This window comes from Bos javanicus, chromosome 6, assembly GCF_032452875.1.
Source record: "Bos javanicus breed banteng chromosome 6, ARS-OSU_banteng_1.0, whole genome shotgun sequence".
Lineage (NCBI taxonomy): Eukaryota > Metazoa > Chordata > Mammalia > Artiodactyla > Bovidae > Bos > Bos javanicus.
The window spans coordinates 90,663,412-90,683,376 of record NC_083873.1 but is presented as its reverse complement, the minus strand read 5'-3'; the positions used below and the strand labels follow the sequence as shown (position 1 = coordinate 90,683,376).

General features: G+C 41.4%; 1 protein-coding gene across 1 annotated transcript; it reads right to left on the bottom strand.

Annotated features, from left to right (window-relative positions):
• Positions 1-246: 246 nt before the first annotated feature.
• ODAPH (odontogenesis associated phosphoprotein) lies at positions 247-11,248 on the bottom strand. Its single transcript, XM_061420492.1, has 2 exons — positions 11,182-11,248; positions 247-2,828 (listed from the first exon to the last, which is right to left on the bottom strand). The coding sequence occupies exons 1-2, from the start codon at positions 11,246-11,248 to the stop codon at positions 2,464-2,466; spliced, it is 432 nt and encodes a 143-aa protein (XP_061276476.1). The 3' UTR covers positions 247-2,463.
• Between the last annotated feature and the right edge of the window lie 8,717 nt (positions 11,249-19,965).

Genomic DNA, 19,965 nt, shown 5'->3' with positions numbered 1-19,965 from the left:
TACTTAAGCTTGTGATTTCTAAGCAAATATCTGTTCTTAGGATGAAAATCTGCTATGTAGTAAAGAAAACAGTGTTTTTCTTTTTATCTTTTAATATAGTGAGGAAACAGAGCATGATGACTTTATATCTCTCTCCACTTCCCAGGCAGCATTCCCAGCATCTCCGTGACTTTGTGTGCCCCCAAACTCCTACTTTTTTTCCTTCGTAGAAGCAGCAGCAGCAACTTTGCACATAGTTTTTGGGAGGAACAGATGTAAGCCACTGACCACATATGAGAAACCGAGGTTCCTATACTACAGGCAAGGTGAACACACAAAAAGGAGGCAGTATTTTACAGAATGGCTAAAGAAATATCAATAACAAATGAACACAGCCTGTGGGATTTGTTGCTGATATTGCCTTCTCACAATACAAGGTTCCTATCAGTTCAGTCGCTCAGTCATATCCAACTCTTTGCGACCCCATGAACTGCAGCACGCCAGGCCTCCCTGTCCATCATCAACTCCCGGAGTTCGCTCAGACCCACGTCCATCAAGTCAGTGATGCCATCCAGCCATCTCATCCTCTGTTGTCCCCTTCTCCTCCTGCCCCCAATCCCTCCCAGCATCAGAGTCTTTTCCAATTAGTCAACTCTTGGCATGAGGTGGCCAAAGTACTGGAGTTTCAGCTTTAGCATCATTCCTTCCAAAGAAATCCCAGGGCTGATCTCCTTTAGAATGAACTGGTTGGATCTCCTTGCAATCCAAGGGACTCTCAAGAGTCTTCTCCAACACCACAGTTCAAAAACATCAATTCTTCGGCGCTCAGCTTTCTTCACAGTCCAACTCTCACATCCATACATGCCCACTGGAAAAACCATAGCCTTGAATAGATGGACCTTTATTGGCAAAGTAATGTCTCTGCTTTTGAATATGCTATCCAGGTTGGTCATAACTTTCCTTCCAAGGAGTAAGCGTCTTTTAATTTCATGGCTGCAATCACCATCTGCAGTGATTTTGGAGCCCCAAGAAATAAAGTCTGACGCTGTTTCCACTGTTTCCCCATCTATTTCCCATGAAGTGCTGGGACCAGATGCCATCATCTTTGTTTTCTGAATGTTGAGTTTTAAGCCAACTTTTTCACTCTCCTCTTTCACCTTCATCAAGAGGCTTTTTAGTTCCTCTTCACTTTCTGCCATAAGGGTGGTATCATCTGCATATCTGAAGTTATTGATATTTCTCCCGCAATCTTGATTCCAGCTTGTGCTTCTTCCAGCTCAGCATTTCTCATGAGGTACTCTGCATATAAGTTAAATAAGCAGGGTGACAATATACAGCCTTGACGTACTCCTTTTCCTATTTGGAACTATAGTTGACTGAATTTGTGTCTGTGGAGTTCTAGACTTACTAGAACATCTCCGTACTTGAATTTTGAGCCTAGAATCTTGTTGAAAGTTTTAGGGGAAGTATATAATTTAAACTAGTATCTATATGAAGAGAAGAGAATGGGAACTCACTCCAGTATTTTTGCCTGGAGAATCCCACAGACAGAGGGACCTGACGAGCTACAGTCCATAGGGTCACAAACAGTTGGATACGACTGAAGTGACTTAGCATGCATACGAAGATAATAGGAGAAACAGTGAGATACATATCAAACTAGTTTTCATTGGTGGCTTAAATAGTTAACATTAAAGTATATTTAGATATTGCAGTTTAAAAAGAACTTTTTTGGTTAGGTAATTTAGTTTATAGTATCTTTAAAATAGTACCTATTGTTAAACTCCCCATAGCTTTTTGTTTTAATATTTATAATTTTTTGTTGTTGTTGGAAAACTGAGTGGATCTTGAAAGTTCTCTTCATAAGAAAGAAGTTTTGTAATTATGTATGGTAACAGATGTTAACTGAACTATTGTGGTAATCATTTTGTAATATATACAAATATTGAATCATTGTGTTAAATAACCTGAAACTAATATAATATCATGTCAATTAAAAGTGAATGAATAACCACTGCCAAACAGAATAAAACAAAACTTTCTGTCTTTTATAATTTCTTTTAAAGATCACTTTGTAAATATGCCTTGCTTTGTGAGTTTTCCAGTAAGCATAAAAGGGTGTCATTAATGTCTCCATTTGGTTTATAGCAGTCTCGATTTATTTAAATGCTCTTCACTGTGATTTAGAAGATGGAGATGATTCTTCCGGTATTGCAGGATGATAGGAATTATGGGAACCACTCATATTAGAACTTTTCTTGCATAAACATGCTTTGATCATAAAAAGTAAAGGATAAGAATAATGTCATTATTGCTTCTATTCTGTTATCATGAATAACCTATAAACCAATACGATCACTGCTGACAAGGAGAACAACTTCCAGTCAGTGGAGTTTAAGATGCATAATTTTCCAACCCAGTTGTTTTAGTTGAAAACTGAAAGCACAAATCTTTTCCTAGTCTTTTCTGAGGCCTTGGCTTCTTTTACTTCAGCACATTTGGGGCTTCTCTCTTTTCTCTGCTTTCCTCAGAGGAACTTCCTCTCCAGAGTCTTCTCCTGGGGAAGTAATTGTAATAAGGAGGAAGGCGACTGTATCGACAAAAATATGGATGGAATTGAAAATGGTGGTTCCACGTTGGAGGAGGATAAGGCCTGTATGGAAACCTAATGTAGACTCGGAGCCATCGTGGCGGGAAAAAATGGAAGGGACACCTGGGTGTCCTGGTGATGGGCTGGATCCTAGTCACTGGGTTCCTTGTGGCAGGGGGAGGGGTGAGTGTTAAGATCTCGCAGTCTGTAGGGTTTGCATTATTTTGTGAGTCTCCAGGAGGCGTGACCACTTCTTGTCCTGTGGGGAGAAAAGTGCATGTCAGGAAATAGGCCTGATGACAGGAGCAGAGGGGAGAGTCATCAGGTGTAGCAGAGGAGAAAGAATGGAAGGGAGAATTCTAGAGTCTCCCTAAAGCATGTTTGAGAGAACTGTCTAGGTCAGTAAAATGAGACATGGACATTCTTTGTGACCCAGAAATTCCATGCTGGAGAATTTATCCACGAGAAATGAGTGCGTATGTCTACAGATTAGTTCAAGAATTTTTTTTTTTTAAGCAGCTTTTTTTTTTGGCCACACTGTGGGGTATGTGGGATCTTAGTTCTCTGACCAAGGATCAAACCTGGGCCCCCTGCAGTGGAAGTGCAGAGTCTTAACCACAAAGGAAATCTGCATAGCACTCTTATTCATATTAATCTAAATCTGGAAACCATCAGTGGGCTCCCTGGTGGCTTGGATGGTAAAGAATATGCCTGCATTGTGGGAGACTTGGATTGGGACTATCCCTTGGAGGAGGGTATGGCAACCCACTCCAGTATTCCACCTGGAGAATCCCATGGACAGAGGACCCTGGCGGGCTATGGTACAAAGGATCACAAAGAGTTGTACATGACTGAAGGAACTAAGTACATACACACAGAAAGCATCAATAGGTGAGGATAAATAAACTATGTATTCATATAATAAAATACTACTCAGTAATAAAGACCAAGAATTATGAATACAACAACATGGATGTATCCTATGATGCTACGTTGAGCCAAAGAAGTTAGACACAAAAGAGTATGTAGTGTATTATTCCATTTATATGAAATTCAAGAACAAGGAAAATTATGTTAATCTATGACAGATGTTCAAGCTGGATTTAGAATAGGCAGAGGAACCAGAGATCAAATTGCCAACATTCGCTGGATCATCAAATAAGCAAGAGAGTTCCAGAAAAAACATCTACATCTGCTTTATAGACTATGCCAAAGCCTTTGACTGTGTGGATCACAACAAACTGTGGAAAGTTCTTAAAGAGATGGGAATACCAGACCGCCTGACCTGCCTCCTGAGAAATCTGTATGCAGGTCAGCAGACTGGTTCCAAATTGGGAAAGGAGTATGTCAAGGCTGTATACTGTCACCCAGCTTATTTAACTTCTATGCAGAGTACATCATGTGAAATGCCAGGATAGATGAAGCACAAGCTGGAACCAAGATTTCCAGGAGAAATAGCAATAACCTCAGATATGCAGATGACACCACCCTTATGACAGAAAGTGAAGAAGAACTAAAGAGCCTCTTGGTGAAAGTGAAAGAGGAGAGTGAAAATGTTGGCTTAAAATTCAACATTCAGAAAACTAAGATCATGGCATCTAGTCCCATCACTTCATGGCAAACAGATGGGGAAACAATGGAAACAGTGAGAGACTATTTTTGAGGGCTCCCAAATCACTGCAGATGGTGACTGCAGCCATGAAATTAAAAGACGCTTACTCTTTGGAAGGAAAGTTATGACCAACCTAGACAGCATATTAAAAAGCAGAGACATTACTTTGCCAACAAAGGTCCACCTAGTCAAAGCTATGGTTTTTCCAGTAGTCATGTATGAGTGTGAGAGTTGGACTATAAAGAAAGCTGAGTACCGAAGAACTGTTGCTTTTGAACTGTGGTGTTGGAGAAGACTCTTGAGAGTCCCTTGGACTGCAAGGAGATCCAACCAGTCCATCCTAAAGGAAGTCACCCTGAATATTCATTGGAAGGACTGATGCTGAAGCTGAAACCCCAATACTTTGGCCACCTGATGCAAAGAGCTGACTCATTGGAAAAGACCCTGATGCTGTGAAAGATTGAAGGTAGGAGGAGAAAGGGATGACAGAGGATGAGAGGGTTGGATGGCATCACCAATGTGATGGACATGAGTTTGGGTAGGCTCTGGGAGTTGGTGATGGACAGGGAGGCCTGGCATGCTGCAGTCCATGGGGTCGCAAAGAGTCGGACACGACTGAGCAAATGAACTGAACTGAATGGTTTAAAAAAAAGTGAAAAACAGCTTAGGGTTATGTGTAGGTGTTATTTAGTGGAGAAAGGAACCAGTGAATTCTTTCGATCTTGATCTGGGTGGTTGTTACATAAATATGGAGATATGTATACACATTTATATTTATACACATACATATAAATATACACAAAAATATATGTGTACACACATATGATTATATGCACATATGCATATATGTAAAAAGTGATTCATCTGCACTTTTAAGATGTTGCCCTTTTATTGTGCATAAATTATAAATAAATAAGAAAATTTGGTGGAAAAAAATGCAATGTTAAGAAAAGTAACTGTCCCCCCGAAGGCTATTAATCCAAAAGAACTTGCTTCACTTCCCCAGCAGTGAAATTGCTCCTTGAAGAGGACAGAGGGAGAATCTACAGGCAGCAGAGGAATGAGCAGTGAGGACCAGGTGACAAGTTTCCAAGAAGAAATTTGGATCAATATCCAGTGTCAAGGTCTTTCCTCTGGCTATATCATTTAATCAAATTGGCTATGAAATAGCAAGATTTCCTTTAGAAAATTATCCCTTCTCTCCTTTAGAAACTTGCCAATACAAGTCTGGAAAGGGCAGCTGAGTGTGAATGATGGAAAAAATGAATTCCTCACAGGACTATTGTTAGACATTCAACTCTTTCATTGACTGGCCAGTGACAAATCAGATTTCATCCAAGAATTTCAACAAAGTGACACAGTGGAGGATGTAAGGAGAAGGTGTAGGGGAGAGGCTGGAGAGTCAGGAGTTGGCCAGCTGAGCCAGTCTTTCCATAGCTGTAAAATGGGGAAGGCCTCTCAAAGAGAAAAAGAGACAAGTACCTATGTGGTAACAGGGTGATTGTGAGAGTAACCTCGGCTCTTGACTTTCCAGGGTTGGTCTTTTTGAGGGCTGGCTGTACTTAAGTTTCTTGGAAATATCTTTATAATAATCACCTCTATTATTTTGTTAATCCAGCTTGAATGGGTGAATTAAATACTGACTCTTTCTCCCATATCCACTCAGGCTACTGAGTATTAAAATGTTATGGTTGAAACTAGATGAAGACATTTCAAACTACAGAAGATGACTTAATGCCATATCACTCATTCTTTCCTCCTATACAATCAGATTAATTATGAACCTTTTTAACATAAAAACTTTCTGCTGAGAATCCAGTTGCTAGAGAGGAAGCTAGCCTTACTCTTGAGCTCCACTGGGACATTTTGCTATCAGATAAGGTTTAGCTAGGTCTTGGGCTCTGCCACTCAGTGAATTGGATTCTAGCTTTTAAAAATATCCACCCTTTGTGCTCATTTTACTTCTTAAAACTGAGGCTACTTACCAAATCCTCCTGACATTGGGGTGTTAGAGTTGTTAGTGTTTCTCTGACTCTGGGATGTCTAGTGTTTTTTAAAATTAAAAAAAACTTTTTTATTTTGTTTTTTTTTGACCATGCCACGCAGCATGTGAGATCTTAATTCCTCAACCAAGGATCGAACTTGTGCATTCTACTTTGGAAACTCAGAGTCTTAACCACTGGACCACCAGAGAAGTCCCTGGTTTGTTCAATATTAGTCAATGCTGTCTTATTCCAGGAATTTCTCGGTACTCAAGGTCAAGATATATGCTCCTCCCAGTAACTAGCTCACGTAGAACCACATTCCCCCAGCAGACTACACACGTGGTGACTACTGCAGGTTCCTGGTTGGCTAGCTCAAGTGTTGTAACATGTGGGAACTTTAGGGACTTATTTGGGGAACTGTCACAGGCTTTTTACGAGGTTCAGGCCATACATCTGAGTGAGTGGGTTGATGCCATTCATGGTCTCCGAAGAGTTAATACTGCTCCTGAATTCTCTCTGTCCTTGTTCTGATCCATTCTCTCTGTCTTCTAAACCTCCCATAGTCTCTTCAAAGCCCCTTCAACATTCTCATTCTTCTTCATTCATTTGAAGAATTATCTTCGCAATTCTCCTGACTTTTCTAATGAAGAATTCTCTTCACAATTCTCCTGGCCTTTCTAAGCAGATTACTTTGCTTCATATTGCAGAGAGAAAACTTCGGTGATCTGCCATGAACTTCTTTGTTTCTACTTCTCTCACTTCAAAGAGAAGTCTACACATTCTGACTCCCTTTCCCTCACCCTATTTAATCCATAGGAATCTGACTCTGTTTCCGCCATCCCACAAATAAGTATTAGTGTTGTCACTAGTATTGAACTCGTGCACTCTACTTTGGAAACTCAGAGTCTTAACCACTGGACCACCAGAGAAATCCCTGGTTTGTCCAGTATTAGTCAATGCTCTCTTCTGACAAATGTTGACAAATACTTTGACAGCAATCATCAATGGTCCTGGGCTTTTAAAAAGTTGGTTCCAGATGCCAAGAACATCATTTCCCGCTCTCTTTGCCTGGTTTATCTCTATGCAGATTTCACGTCTCATTTCCTCAAGGAGGTCTTCCCTGCCCTGAGGCTGGCTTAAGGCCTTTAGCAATATGCTTCCACAGCACCCGTGAGTCCACTTTCACCATATTTATCGGTTATGTGATTAGTATTCAGTGGTTATATTCCTCCTCCACTGATGTACCTGCGAGATCATCATGCATACCTGGTCTCCTGATCACTAGCACTGTGCCTACAGTGGACTTGACCAGACGGAGAGAGATCTCAGCTTCCATAATTGCAAAAGTTATCACTTTCCTACCTCTCAGGGATAATGTGATTATTAATAAGCAAATATTTCTCACTATGTAGCATACTGACATGACACCAAAGATACTGAATATCAAAAATGAGAGCTCTTCTGTAATCTTAATTAGATTAAAGTCAGTCAAATATTTAAATGCAGATTGGAAACATTTTGAGAGAATAGCATAGTGTTTAAAAGCACAGGATCCCTTAAGAGAACAGACTGTGTATGATTTCAGTACCTTTAGACCATGAAATTTTTGGATCTTGTTTCACACCCCTGGATATATTCCAGTCTCTCCTGGTTTACAGTCTTTGGGAACTTGAATAGGATTTGTATTCTGCTGTTGTGTGAAAATTGTATAAACCATAATTACATTGAATTTGTTCAAAATGCTTTTCAGGTCCACTACCTCCTTCTACTTTTATGCCTATTCATTCTATTAATTTTTGAGAGTTTTCTATTTTAACTCCAACTAAAAATCTTAATTTATCTACTTAAAAAATAATTGTAATATACAGTGGAACTATATATAACTTTGTTCTGCATTTTCCAAGTCACTTGTAAATGTTATCATACTTTCATAATTTTTAAAAACAGCATAGAATCCCTGAGCTCTATGACTTATATGAGCTCCACCATTTAATAATTGTGTGACTATTGACAGCTTCCATAACTTAATTGATAGTGTCCTCCAAGTCTGCCTTTCCTTATTTGTTAAAATGGAGAAAACAATGCTCCTTATTGGCTTGTTGTAGTGTCTAAAATAAGATATGTAAAGTGCTCAGATACGGATATGAGAGTTGGACTGTAAGGAAAACTGAGCACTGAAGAATTGATGCTTTTGAACTGTGGTGCTGGAGAAGACTCTTGAGAGTCTCTTAGACAGCAAGGAGATCCAACCAGTCAATCCTAAAGGAGATCAACCCTGAATATTCATTGGAAGGACTGATGCTGAAACTGAAGCTCCAATACTTTGGCCACCTGATGCGAAAAGCCAACTCATTGCAAAAGACCCTGATGCTGGGAAAGATTGAAGGTGGGAGGAGAAGGGGGCGACAGAGGATGAGATGGTTGAATGGCATCACTGACTCAATGGACATGGGTTTGAGTGAACCCTGGGAGTTGGGGATGGACAGGCAGGCCTGTTGTGCTGCAGTCCATGGGGTTGAGCAACTGAACTGAGCTAGTAGGTTATTGAACCTCCATGAAGATGAGGAGGACTGTTGACTCTATTGGTCCTTGAAAGTGAAAGTGAAAAAGTCTCTCAGTTGTGTCTGACTCTTTGCGACCCCATGGACTATTCAGTTCATGAAAATCTCCAGGACAAAATACTGAAGTGAGTATTCTTTCCCTTCTCCTGGGGATCTTCCCAACCCAGGGATCGAACCGGGGTCTCCTGCATTGCAGGTGAATTCTTTACCAACTGTCCTATCCGGGAAGCCCCTATTGGTCATTGCTATAAACAGTCCTTCGCTTAGCATGAGTACTTATGCCCAGTACATAACAGATGAGTTGAATGAGTGGCCAGGCAGGCAGGTGAGGATTGTATTAATGGGTGTTGAGTACATTTCTGCAGATTTTTGCAAGTCTAAGTGAATATTTCATTCTAGTCTCAGAAAAAAATTAAAAAAAAATTTTTTTTTTGGTTACATGGCATGTGGGATCTTATTTCCCAGACCAGAAATCAAACCTATGTGCCCTGCAGTGGAAATGTGGAGTCTTACCACTGGACTGCCAAGGAAGTCCTGCCAAACCCATAAAATTTTCAAAAATAATTTACATTCAAAATTAGAGGATAATAAAATAAGCCAAACTATTGCTGGAGTTTGGACATCAATTTTAAGTGGGTTTATTATAGTCTAGACATGAAATTCATAGTACACCAACTAGTACTTTTAAAAAAAAGTAAGGATGAGATGACCTCTTTTTAGAAAATATAATTACCTGTAGTCTGTGGTTGTTTGGGCAGACAATAGCTGTTTTGTAGTGCGCTACCCTGATTTTTAAGAGAAGTAAGCTTTATGCTTGATGTATAAGTATGCAGTTCTTCTTTTATACATTCTCAGGTGCCTTCAGAGGCGAACCAAAAAGAAATATAAGTCCTGTGATTAACTTGCTCACAATAACTGCAACTTAATCCACTGCATAGACTCACAGAATGACTAGCTATTTTGGTCAAGTCCCTAATTTTACAGATAAAGACTTTGGAGCCCACTTCACACAAGTTCACACAGGCCTCTTTCAATCCTGTGCTGTGAGTCTAGTCAACTCAACAGTGTGCAGGTTACTGTGTTAGGAGCTGCGGCAAAGGCAGAGATGAAGAAACAGGGCCTATGGGGAGATGCTACAAATACGTGGATTTACAATACAGAGCATAACGCAGCAAGTACCGTGGGCGATGTGTGAATTGCTGTAAGAATTCAAAAATGTCAGATAGAAGGAGATTGCAATTTTAAAACTACATATCTTAAGAAAACTGTTGTGAAGGTGACATAGTGACTTCTATGACACACATAGTACCATAGTGACACTAAATGACATCCTATGAAGCAGAATTGTAATAAACGGGTGAAAGCAGGGGAAGCGCTAGCCACTGCTGCTGCCATGGAGATGAGAGAGGATGGGGTGAGTTCAGGGACCCACACGTGATCCTGTCTGGCAGAGCCAGGACAGGTGTAAGCAAGTGATGACCTGGAACCAGGGCAGCCTGGAGAGAGTGAAGCTGCATTTGAAGGACTTTGAGGCCAGTCTGAGGGACAGTGGGGAAGAGGGAGCCCAAAACAGAAACCACATTTTAGTGGTGCTTAAAAAAAGTGAATAAACCTCTAATTTCATTATAACTTATTTAGCTACATGTTTATAGGGTTTCCTGAAGAGTGGTTCACTTTCTGGAACCACCAGCTCCAATGGCCCGGCTCCCCTCCACTCTGTTATGAGCTGTGGTGCATGGGCGCAGTGAACTGGTTGGGGGATGACTAGGGTTCACTAGGGTCTGGCTGCACCCCTGCAAAGTTCCAGGGCCACATGAAAGGGGTGGAGGGCCTGGTATGACTCCTGGGGCTCTCCTCCTTTTCTTGCCTGTCCCCAGGGTTTGCAAACCAATTCTCTAGCTCAGGCCATCTGGAAATATTGTAGTGGGGGAAAAGGAAAGAGAAAGGAGCAGTGGAGAAATTGAATCTCATAGAATCTCAAAGCAAGAAGTCTAGGCTCACCTCCACAGCACCAGGACACAACTGACTAGACATGATTAGGAAATCAAAGAGGTGGACATTGCTGTAATTCAGGGCGGATATTGTTAGCTCCACGGCAATAATAACTAGTATTCATATAGTGCTTGAAGCTTGAAGAGCTTTTCTCGAAGGATAGCTCATGTGGTCCTAACAACCCCCATAATAATGGATGTCATTCATGCCGTCACTTTACACAAGAGGAAATGCATTTCAGAGCAGTTAAGTGCATCTGAAGTCATATAGCTAGGACTGAGACTAGGACCAACATCTTCCGATGATAAAATTCAGTGTCTTTCTCTTTAAACACATATGCTGATGGAAGCTGACGTAAATGTTTCCAATTCATGGATATGTATAATCATGGAGCCAAATTCATTCTTTTTACACAGCTTATTAATTAGTGGACCCGCAGGAGAATAAAAGCAAAACCCTTACCTTCTGCCACAGTTACCACCAACCAGCAGACCAATAGCCAGTAGGAGAAGCAGGGTCTGTGAGCCATGGCTTCTACCCTGAGCAGTCACTGCCTCGAACCCAACGTGGCTTTAAAGGGGGTGGGTGAGTCACCCACAGCTTGATTCAGGGAGTTGTATTTGCATAATGGACCACAGCCATCAGGGCCTGTGGTGTGAGGGTAAGAAGTCAGCAAGGAAATACCAGACAGTATTTATCAACCAGAGCCTCTTATAATGACGGCCAAACATCATCTATCCATCCTTGATTGGAGCTGGATTGTGGACAATCACACCTTCGCTATACTTCTAATTCCTTTAAATCTTTTTCTCTTAGTGCCTTCTCTTTACTTGTGTTCATAGGTCTCCTCGGCAAGAGAAAGGATCTGTCCAGGAAATATTCCACACTGTTTCCTTCCGTATAGCTTACCTCGCAAAGCCAAACGGGATGGGGAGGGGGTTATCCAAAGGCTCAGGGACTGAAGCGGTTTGACGAGGCTGTTCACAGGTTTCAGATCAGGGATTATGTCTTTTCTGCTTTGGTTCAGGAGCCAAGAGCAACAGTTGAAAAACTGTCTTCTCTAGTAGCCGTCATGGTCGTTATCTAAGCAGACATGAAAATTTTGGGAGGTTAACTTAGTGAGTTGTCCTTTCAGGACTCCCTCTGATTCATCAAACTGCCCCAAAGATGCCCAGTTTGTTTCTTGTCAGCTACTGGAGGAATGGGAGGGCATGGTCGCAAGTGATTAAAAGCATGGCCCCTGGACCTAGAGATGATCATACTAAGTAAGTCAGAAAGACAAATATCATACGAAATCCACGTGGAATCTAAAATATGGCACAAATGAGCTTATCTATGAAACAACAGACTCACAAATGCAGAGAACACATCTGTGGTTGCCAAGGGGATGTGGGGCATAGGGGGAGAGGTGGGTTGGGAGTTTGGGATTAGCAGATACAAACTTATCTAGAGAATGGATAAACAACAAGGTCCTACTGTGTAGCACAGGGAACTATGTTCACTATCCCGTGATAAACCATTATGGAAAAGAATATGAAAAATGATGTATATAGGCGTATAATTGAGTCACTTTGCTGTACAGTAGAAATTAACACATTGTAAATAAACTATACTTGAATAAAATAAAGGTTAAAAAAGGTATGGACTTCAGAGTCAGGAAAAACTGGCTCCAGCCCTGATTCTTTTTCTTACTAGGTGGGTGACTTGAAGCCTCAGGGGTAAAATGGGGCTTGTAGTATTTCCCTCTGAGGATTGTTGTGATGAATGAAAGGTAATTGACACAGAGCTCCAACCACAGTGCCCGGCACAAGAAAGCGAGTTGTTTTTAATTGGAGGCTAATTGCTTAAGACTATTGTGGTGGTTTTTGCCATACATTGACATGAATCAGCCATGGGTGTACCTGTGTCCCCCATCCTGAACCCACCTCCCCAGCCCATCCCAAATTAATTAATTAGTTAAAAAATCACTCAATTACAAGGACAAGTTCAGCTGGGATAAAGAGGTTTGAGGACAACACAGAGCAGGTTTGGAGACAAAAACAACTCAGGTAGTTGGAGCAGACGTACATGAAGGCGCTACAGAGAAGCTTCCGGTTTCAAATGTTCAACATGCTGCGGGTACCCACCAGACTGCTCTGTATAAGGACTGGAAGCCTCCTTTAAGCTGCTGAACTGGCTAAGAGACCGTCTTCTACTGTGTCAATATAGATATTGATAACGTTTATTGAGCATCTATTATGTGTCAGGCACTGTGCTAAGCCTGTAGCTTGCATTGTATAACTGAATGTCCATAATCCACGAGGCAAATGTTATCATCTTCATTTTACCTACAAGGAAACCAGGGCCCAGAGAAGTACTCAAGCAATGTATCCAAAATTGCAACCAAGGCCCAGAGAAATACTCAAGCAATGTATCCAAAGTTGCACCACTGAGGGGTGGCAGAGCTGAGATTTTTAAGTTGGTGTGAATCCAAAGCCTGTCTCCCCTCTTCCTGCCCACACTGGCTCTGCAAACGAATATTAAATAAAAGGTGTAACAAGAATAAAAATACAAAAGTGAAAAAAAAAAAAAGAAAGGGAGTTGTGATTGCAGCTAAATTACAGTGACTTCAATTCTTTGTTCTCTTAGGAGCTTATACTTGCCAACTCATTCGATAGCTCAAAGACCAAATGGTTGAGCAGAACATTTTCCTGGCCATTGCAGAAAGAACAAAACAGAGCACAGTCCCTGGCTTCAAAAGGCTGGCAATCTAATGAGAGAGACTGTGCAAACTGAGAACCAAAGTGAATAAGAATGCAAACACTCACCAACTAGAAGAATGGTAAATTCCACAGACTTGATGATAATCCTAGGCAAAAATTCTCGAAATAGATGGTTAAGTCAACGATGCGTCAGCAATTTGGAAAGGAAGCAGGGACAAGCTTAGTTCCTGAGATTCCATGGTTCGGTTCTGTTGACCACATGTCCTGTGCCACGTCTCGGGCTGGTATAGGTGCTCGGGCTAAAGATGGAGTTCCTGCTCTCATGGAGTGTCTAGTCTGGCAGGGACATTAAATATTAATTAAGGAATGACAGGAAAAGGTTTGAGTGTTAAGATAAAAAAAGCACTGGGGGCTGCAAAGCAGAGACACCCATAGCTTTACGCCAATGGGTGTGTATTACGTAGACTATTAATACTTTGTATTCTGTATTAGAATCACATTGCCATGCCAATAAAATTAGATCCACGTACTCTCTGTAACTACTGCCAGTGTTGTGTTTTATGGATTTACTGCAAACTATTTAGCCAAATATTTTGTATGATGGACATTTGTATTATTTATTCTGTTCCTCTTTCTTTTTGTATTGGATTTCTGATGACCTTTCATTTGAAATGTTGATGAAAATAAGTAACAAAAGCAAAATGGTAATAGAATTTTTTTTTCTGTTTGCATTTGTTGTCCTGAAGTTTATGAAGTAAAGAAATAAAACTTCAAAAGGAACAAAAATGTTTAAAGTTTCATACAATTCTTTTTTTTTGGCTGCACTGAGCAGCATGCAGGATCTTAGTTCCCTGACCAAGGATGGAACCCATGCCTCCTGCCTTGGAAGCATGGAGTCTTAACCACTGGACTGCCTGGGAAGTCCCTCATCGAATTTTTATTCGACAGAAAATCCTAACATATCTTTTAAACAAACTTTTATTATTTATTTATTTGGCTGAGCAGGGTCTTTTAAAAAAATGATTTATTTTTGGCTGTGCTAGGTCTTCCTTGCTGCCTGTGGGCTTTTCTCTAGTTGTAGGGGTCTACTCTCCAGTTATGCTGTGCCGGTTTCTCATTGCAGTGGCTTCTTCTTGTTGGCAACCACAGGCTCTAGGGTGCCCAGGCTCCAGAATTTCAACTCCCAACCTCTAGAGCACGGTGGTTGTGGCACATGGGCTTAGTTGCTCCATCGTATGTGGGATCTTCCAGGACCAGGGATCAAACCCGTGTTTCCTTCATTAGCAGGCAGATTCTTTTTCAGAGAGCTACCAGGGAAGCCCTACGCTGGATCTTAGTTGCGGCCTGTGGGATCTAGTTCCCTGACCAGGAATCTAACCCAGGTGGCCTGCATTGGGAGTGGGGAGTTTTAGCAGCTGGACCAACCAGGAAGTCCCTCTAACATATCTTTACTGCTGGTCTTTATTTGCATGTTGTTGTTCAGACCCTACAAGTTGAGAACTGCTGGATGTCCGTCTGCGGCTTTGAGGGGCACTCTGCAGAGCCGCCTATCACATGCTCAAGGACCCCAGCACGACTGCTTGCGGATGATCAGCAGCACCTAGCTTCACTCACCTCCGCAGTCCTGATGAGATGAAGTCCCTGTTTTGCTGCCAGGCCTTAGGTAACCAAAGGCGCGACAGACGTCCAATGAGGCTGGTTTCCTGCTGCAGAAACCGCTGAAGCTGTCTGGGGGAGGCGTTCCCCTTACCTGGCCGTGTGAATAAGCCGGAAAGCTGCCATCAGGGCCGCCGTGAGTCAGGATTACGGATAACCTGGGGAGAGTGATGGGTACCGGCCTGCCCCCTGAGTCAGGCTGAGGGAGTAGCGGTTAGCGCTGCGAGGCTCATTTCCTGGAGGCCTGGGGGTGGATCACACTCCTTTCGGGAATCTATAGGCTTCTGTGGTTGGCGCCAACGTGGAGCAGACTGTATGACTCTCCTGCTAGGCTTGCTAAGGGCGTCTTCTGCTGGGATTTCTCCTAAAAGGGATTGCAGGCACCTGAGATTTATCTCCATCTCCACCACTTTGCGGATCTGGAGACTGAGATGAGACCTGGAGAAGTTTCCTAAAGTCATCCCAGTGATTTAACAACAGAAAGGCAGTAACATCCTGGCCAGGGGCGGAGTGATGCCCACCCCGTGAGAGCTTTCATTTATCAATGGTCTGAAACAGTATCAAGCCAGTGGGATAAATCAGGGTGCTAGTCTCTGCCTTGCCACCCATTAGCTGTGAGGCCTTGGACCTGTCAGCCTGACTGACTCAGTTTCATCTGTATAATGTATCATTTGCTGTGTTCTGTGCACCACTATTCTAATTATTGTGCATACATCAAGCCATTTAATTCTCAAAATAACCCAATGAGGAAGGTACTATTGTGAACCCCACTTAAAGATGAGGAAATTGAGGCACAGAGAGGTCAGTTCATGTGACTATTAAGTGGCAGAGCCTTGATATGAACACGGGCAGTTAGGCTCTGGAATTCATACTCTAATCGCTGTGCTAGGTGGACTCTGACCCTCTGGTTGTCAGCTTATTGTTATAAAGGCTCTGTGAAAGTATCCTGAAAATTCAGGCATGCACTGTAGGACAAAAGCTGGTTGTTAACGTAAATTTTTTTTCAAGGCTTAAATAAATAAAAAGAGGTAGAGGGAGAACTTACAGATTAAAAGAGATTTAAGACACATAAACAGTTACAACATTTGGACCTTATTTGGGTCCTGCTTCAAATAAACAAATTGTTAAAGAAAATACTACTGGGGAAATGTAAACACTGACTGGATATTTGATGATATTAAGTAATTATTGCAAATATGATAGTGATAAATGATTTTAACAAAAAGATAAAGATGGATTCAGAGATAGTTGCTGAAATATTTACAGGTTGTATGTTGTCTGGGATTTACTTCAAAATAATCAGAGGATGGGGAGTGGGAGTATAGATGAAGCAAGATTGTCCATGTTTAATAATGATTTAAGCTGGGTGAGGGGTGTATTTGGGTTTATGATGTCAGAGCCCCATGGACCTACTTTGCAGGGCTGGTGGGGAGAATGACAGCTGATAGGGAGAGAAGGGGTTGGATGCTCTTTCAGAGATTCCCCTTCTAGGGTACCATTGATTTCAGGGTGACCCCAGTGCTTCCTACATGGCAGACTCTTAGTGGATTCTTCTGGCCTGCATGAATGCATGAACATATGGATGAATGAATGTGAATGAATCTGGCCCACGATGAGCTGGAAAACCAGTCTGTCATAAGATCAGAAACAGAATCTAATTTCTAGGTCAAATAGAATGATGAAATGATTCTGTATGTTTCCCAGTTAACCAAATTGTGCATTTAAAGGTATCTTTATCTATCACTGTCATAAGGACCAAAATACTCCTACACCTTCCCGCCTTATCCTGGTAGACAAAGTACACGAAAAGATTTACTAAAACCTCCACTCTGAAGCCATATCCCCACTATTCACACCTCTCAGAGACAACACTGCTCTGAGTCCCACTGCTGTTATCTTTTGCCTGCCCTGCCCAACATCTGGCCCAGTGCTACTGATTAGCCTAAGTTCCCTGGCTTCAGGATTGTCTGTATCCTACACTTGCAAATCACATTGCTTTTCTCTGGCCACAGAAATTGGTTTAGGGTTGGGCATTTGACTCAAGCCAAATCAACTGGGGCCCAGTCAAAACCAATCCTGGAACTTTTGTATAAGTGACTGGAAAAGAGGCACATAAATTTTGCCTTTGGACTTGAAGTTGGGGAGAGACATACCTACACAAAGAGAGTCTGCTCAATAAAACCGATTGGAGAGAGAGCAGATTCTGACATCATTTGACCCCCTGGATCCAGCTATACCTGCGGCCATACCCAGTGCACTGCATGCGGTATGGTAAGATTGATTCTAAAGTATTACCAGCACAGTCTTACGGTAGTAAATCGCATAGAGAATAAAGATTCTAGTCTAGTGTTGCTTGTTAAATGGAAAGAAGAGCTATTAATTTTTATATTCTTGTATGTGCTTACAAACTATAGAAATAGGGAGTAGAAAACTATGTCAGTTCCAGTGGTTGGGTAAGGTAAGGCCTTTGAAGAAATTAAGATGATTCTTTTTATCATTCCATGCGTTCTTCCTGAGAGCTGAGAGAAGCCGGGTGACTAGACAGACTTCCCCGCAGGTGGAAGCTGTGGATACCTGAGTGTCTTGGCTACGAATGCGGTCAGGTGACTTCATCCTGTGTGCTCAGCCGCCCTGTTTATGCCTGGCAGTAGCATCAGACAGATCCAGGTTGCGGTGATGAGTCACTATGGGCTTTCCCCAGCTTCAGACACAGGGTGCGTATAGATTTTATCCTTCAACCGTAAACTGCCCCAGTTTGAACTCCTGAATTTCCATTCAGGAGTGAAGTCTGGCCTTTAGGTGTTTTCAGTGAGCAATTCAGTATTTAGTGAATTGAAATCTCTGGGTTGTAGATTGGGGTTGATAACAATGTATCTCTTTGTGAGAATATGTATCATTATACAAGCTGTAAGACCAAGGGGCAAATTACCCAACTTTAATTTTCTCCTCTATAAAATGAGAATAATAATAGTGCGTACCTCACAGGGTTGTTGTGAGTTTAAATGAGTTAATGCCATTTAAACACTTTCAGTGGAAATTGGGGCTATGTAAATATCAACTATAATTACTCTTGAAAAAATAATAACTTTCTGTTTCAGACAAACGTTTCTTCTAGAACCTGGATATCTGAAACAAAACTAAGAAAAGGCAGAACATGAGGATTTATGAAAATTGTGACTTGTGAGCGTGTGCAATACCTCTCACACAGCAGTACTTTGAAGTCCTGTTTTTTAATTTTCTGAGGTATTGAGTCAGTTGGAAAGCTGAATGGGAAGGTTCTCAACAGGAATGAAGGCGGTTTTCTTTAGGTTTCTGCTAGGTGGCTAGTCATAGGCAAGCTAATTAAAATCTTGTCATCATACTTACCCAGACAATGGTTTCTATAAACTGCAGTAGTTAAGCTGGCAGGGGTTTGAGAGAGTTCTTTGAAATATTCAGGAATTACAGGAAATGGTAATACTTTAAGACTTGTATCTAACATTCACCAATGTCTCCAGGAGATGATGAGGGTAATGGTGACAAGCAGCTACTAGTTTTTTCAGAAATGGCATGGCTTTGATTTAAATTTGTAGAATGCTGTTAAAACTTGTTCTTTCCTTCCCTCTCCTTTCTCTCTCTCCTTCTCCCCACACCTTCTTTCTTTTCCCACTCCCTCTACCCTACTGGAAATATTTTCTTCCTTCTGTATAGAACCAGCCACTTTAAACATTTTATTTACTTGTTTAGGCTGCATTGGGTCTTAGTTGCGGCCCTCAGGCTCTTTGCTGCAGGGTGTGGGCTTCTCTCTAGTTGCGGCATGTGGGATCTTAGTTCCCTGACCAGGGATGGAACTCATGTACCCTGCATTGGAAGGTGATTCTTAACCACTGGACCACCAGGGAAGTCCAATAATTAACCACTTTTTAACAATTTGCCACATATCCTTCTATTCCTTTTTCTATGTATTTACACACACACACACACACACACTCAAAAATTGTTTTGCATATGGGTTTAAAAATTTTTTTATAAATGGGATAATATTTTGAGTTGCGTTCTAAATTATTTCTTTTTCACTTAAATGTCTTTTCTTCACATGCCAATTCATATAGATGGATCTCTTTCTTTTGAATTGTTGCTTACTATTGCCTTGTATGGGTGCACCATAGTTTTATTTATCGATTCTCTGCCTGATGGAATTTGAATTCGTTTCCATTTTGTGCTCTTATAAACAATCCTCCCATAGGGCGCATGCAGAGTGCATTTGCCGTAAGGTACATTTAAAAGTAGCTTGCTGAAATTGTTTTTAGGTTTAAATTGTAGAATTTATCTTCATTTCATTCTAGTTTTCTGGTCCCTATGGCACTTTGTGGGCTGGATCCTTGGGATAGCCACATTTTATTGCTGGCTAACATCATTTCGTATCCTTTCAACAAGGATATATCCAGATAATGGTGAAGGCCACAGAAAGGTGAAACGTACATCTCAATACTCTTAAGACCTACCCACAAGTGTCAGAGAGAGAGAGTTGCAGCCAAAACATTTTTTTTAAATGCTCAGGATTTCAGAGGTAGTTCCTTTCAGCTGTATAGGCTGGCAACACTTTGTGTACCATTATAAAGTCTACCTCTTTTATAAGCACTGATACCTTTTGCTTCTACTTAAATTGTATGTTGAGTACACTTTGCTGGCAAGTCTGCAGCTGGTGCCCGTCTCCACAAGGTGCTCATCTCCAGTATTTGTGGTTAGTGTCCTGCACTAACAGAGTATGCTTCACTATCTCTGTTTAATAAAACATGTCCGTTTTAAAAAGCATGAGACCTAGATTTGCCGAGGCAGATGTGATCTTAGGTATTTTTTTTCAACAGCACAAGCTCTACCACAAGGATTTGGGAAATTTATTATCTGA

Excerpts from the sequence above, each read along its gene's own strand:
- ODAPH (XM_061420492.1), bottom strand. The coding sequence starts at position 11,248 with ATGGCTCACAGACCCTGCTTCTCCTACTGGCTATTGGTCTGCTGGTTG. Across the intron at positions 2,829-11,181 it reads GGTGGTAACTGTGGCAGAAG|GACAAGAAGTGGTCACGCCT; the intron begins GTAAGGGTTTTG and ends TTCTCCCCACAG.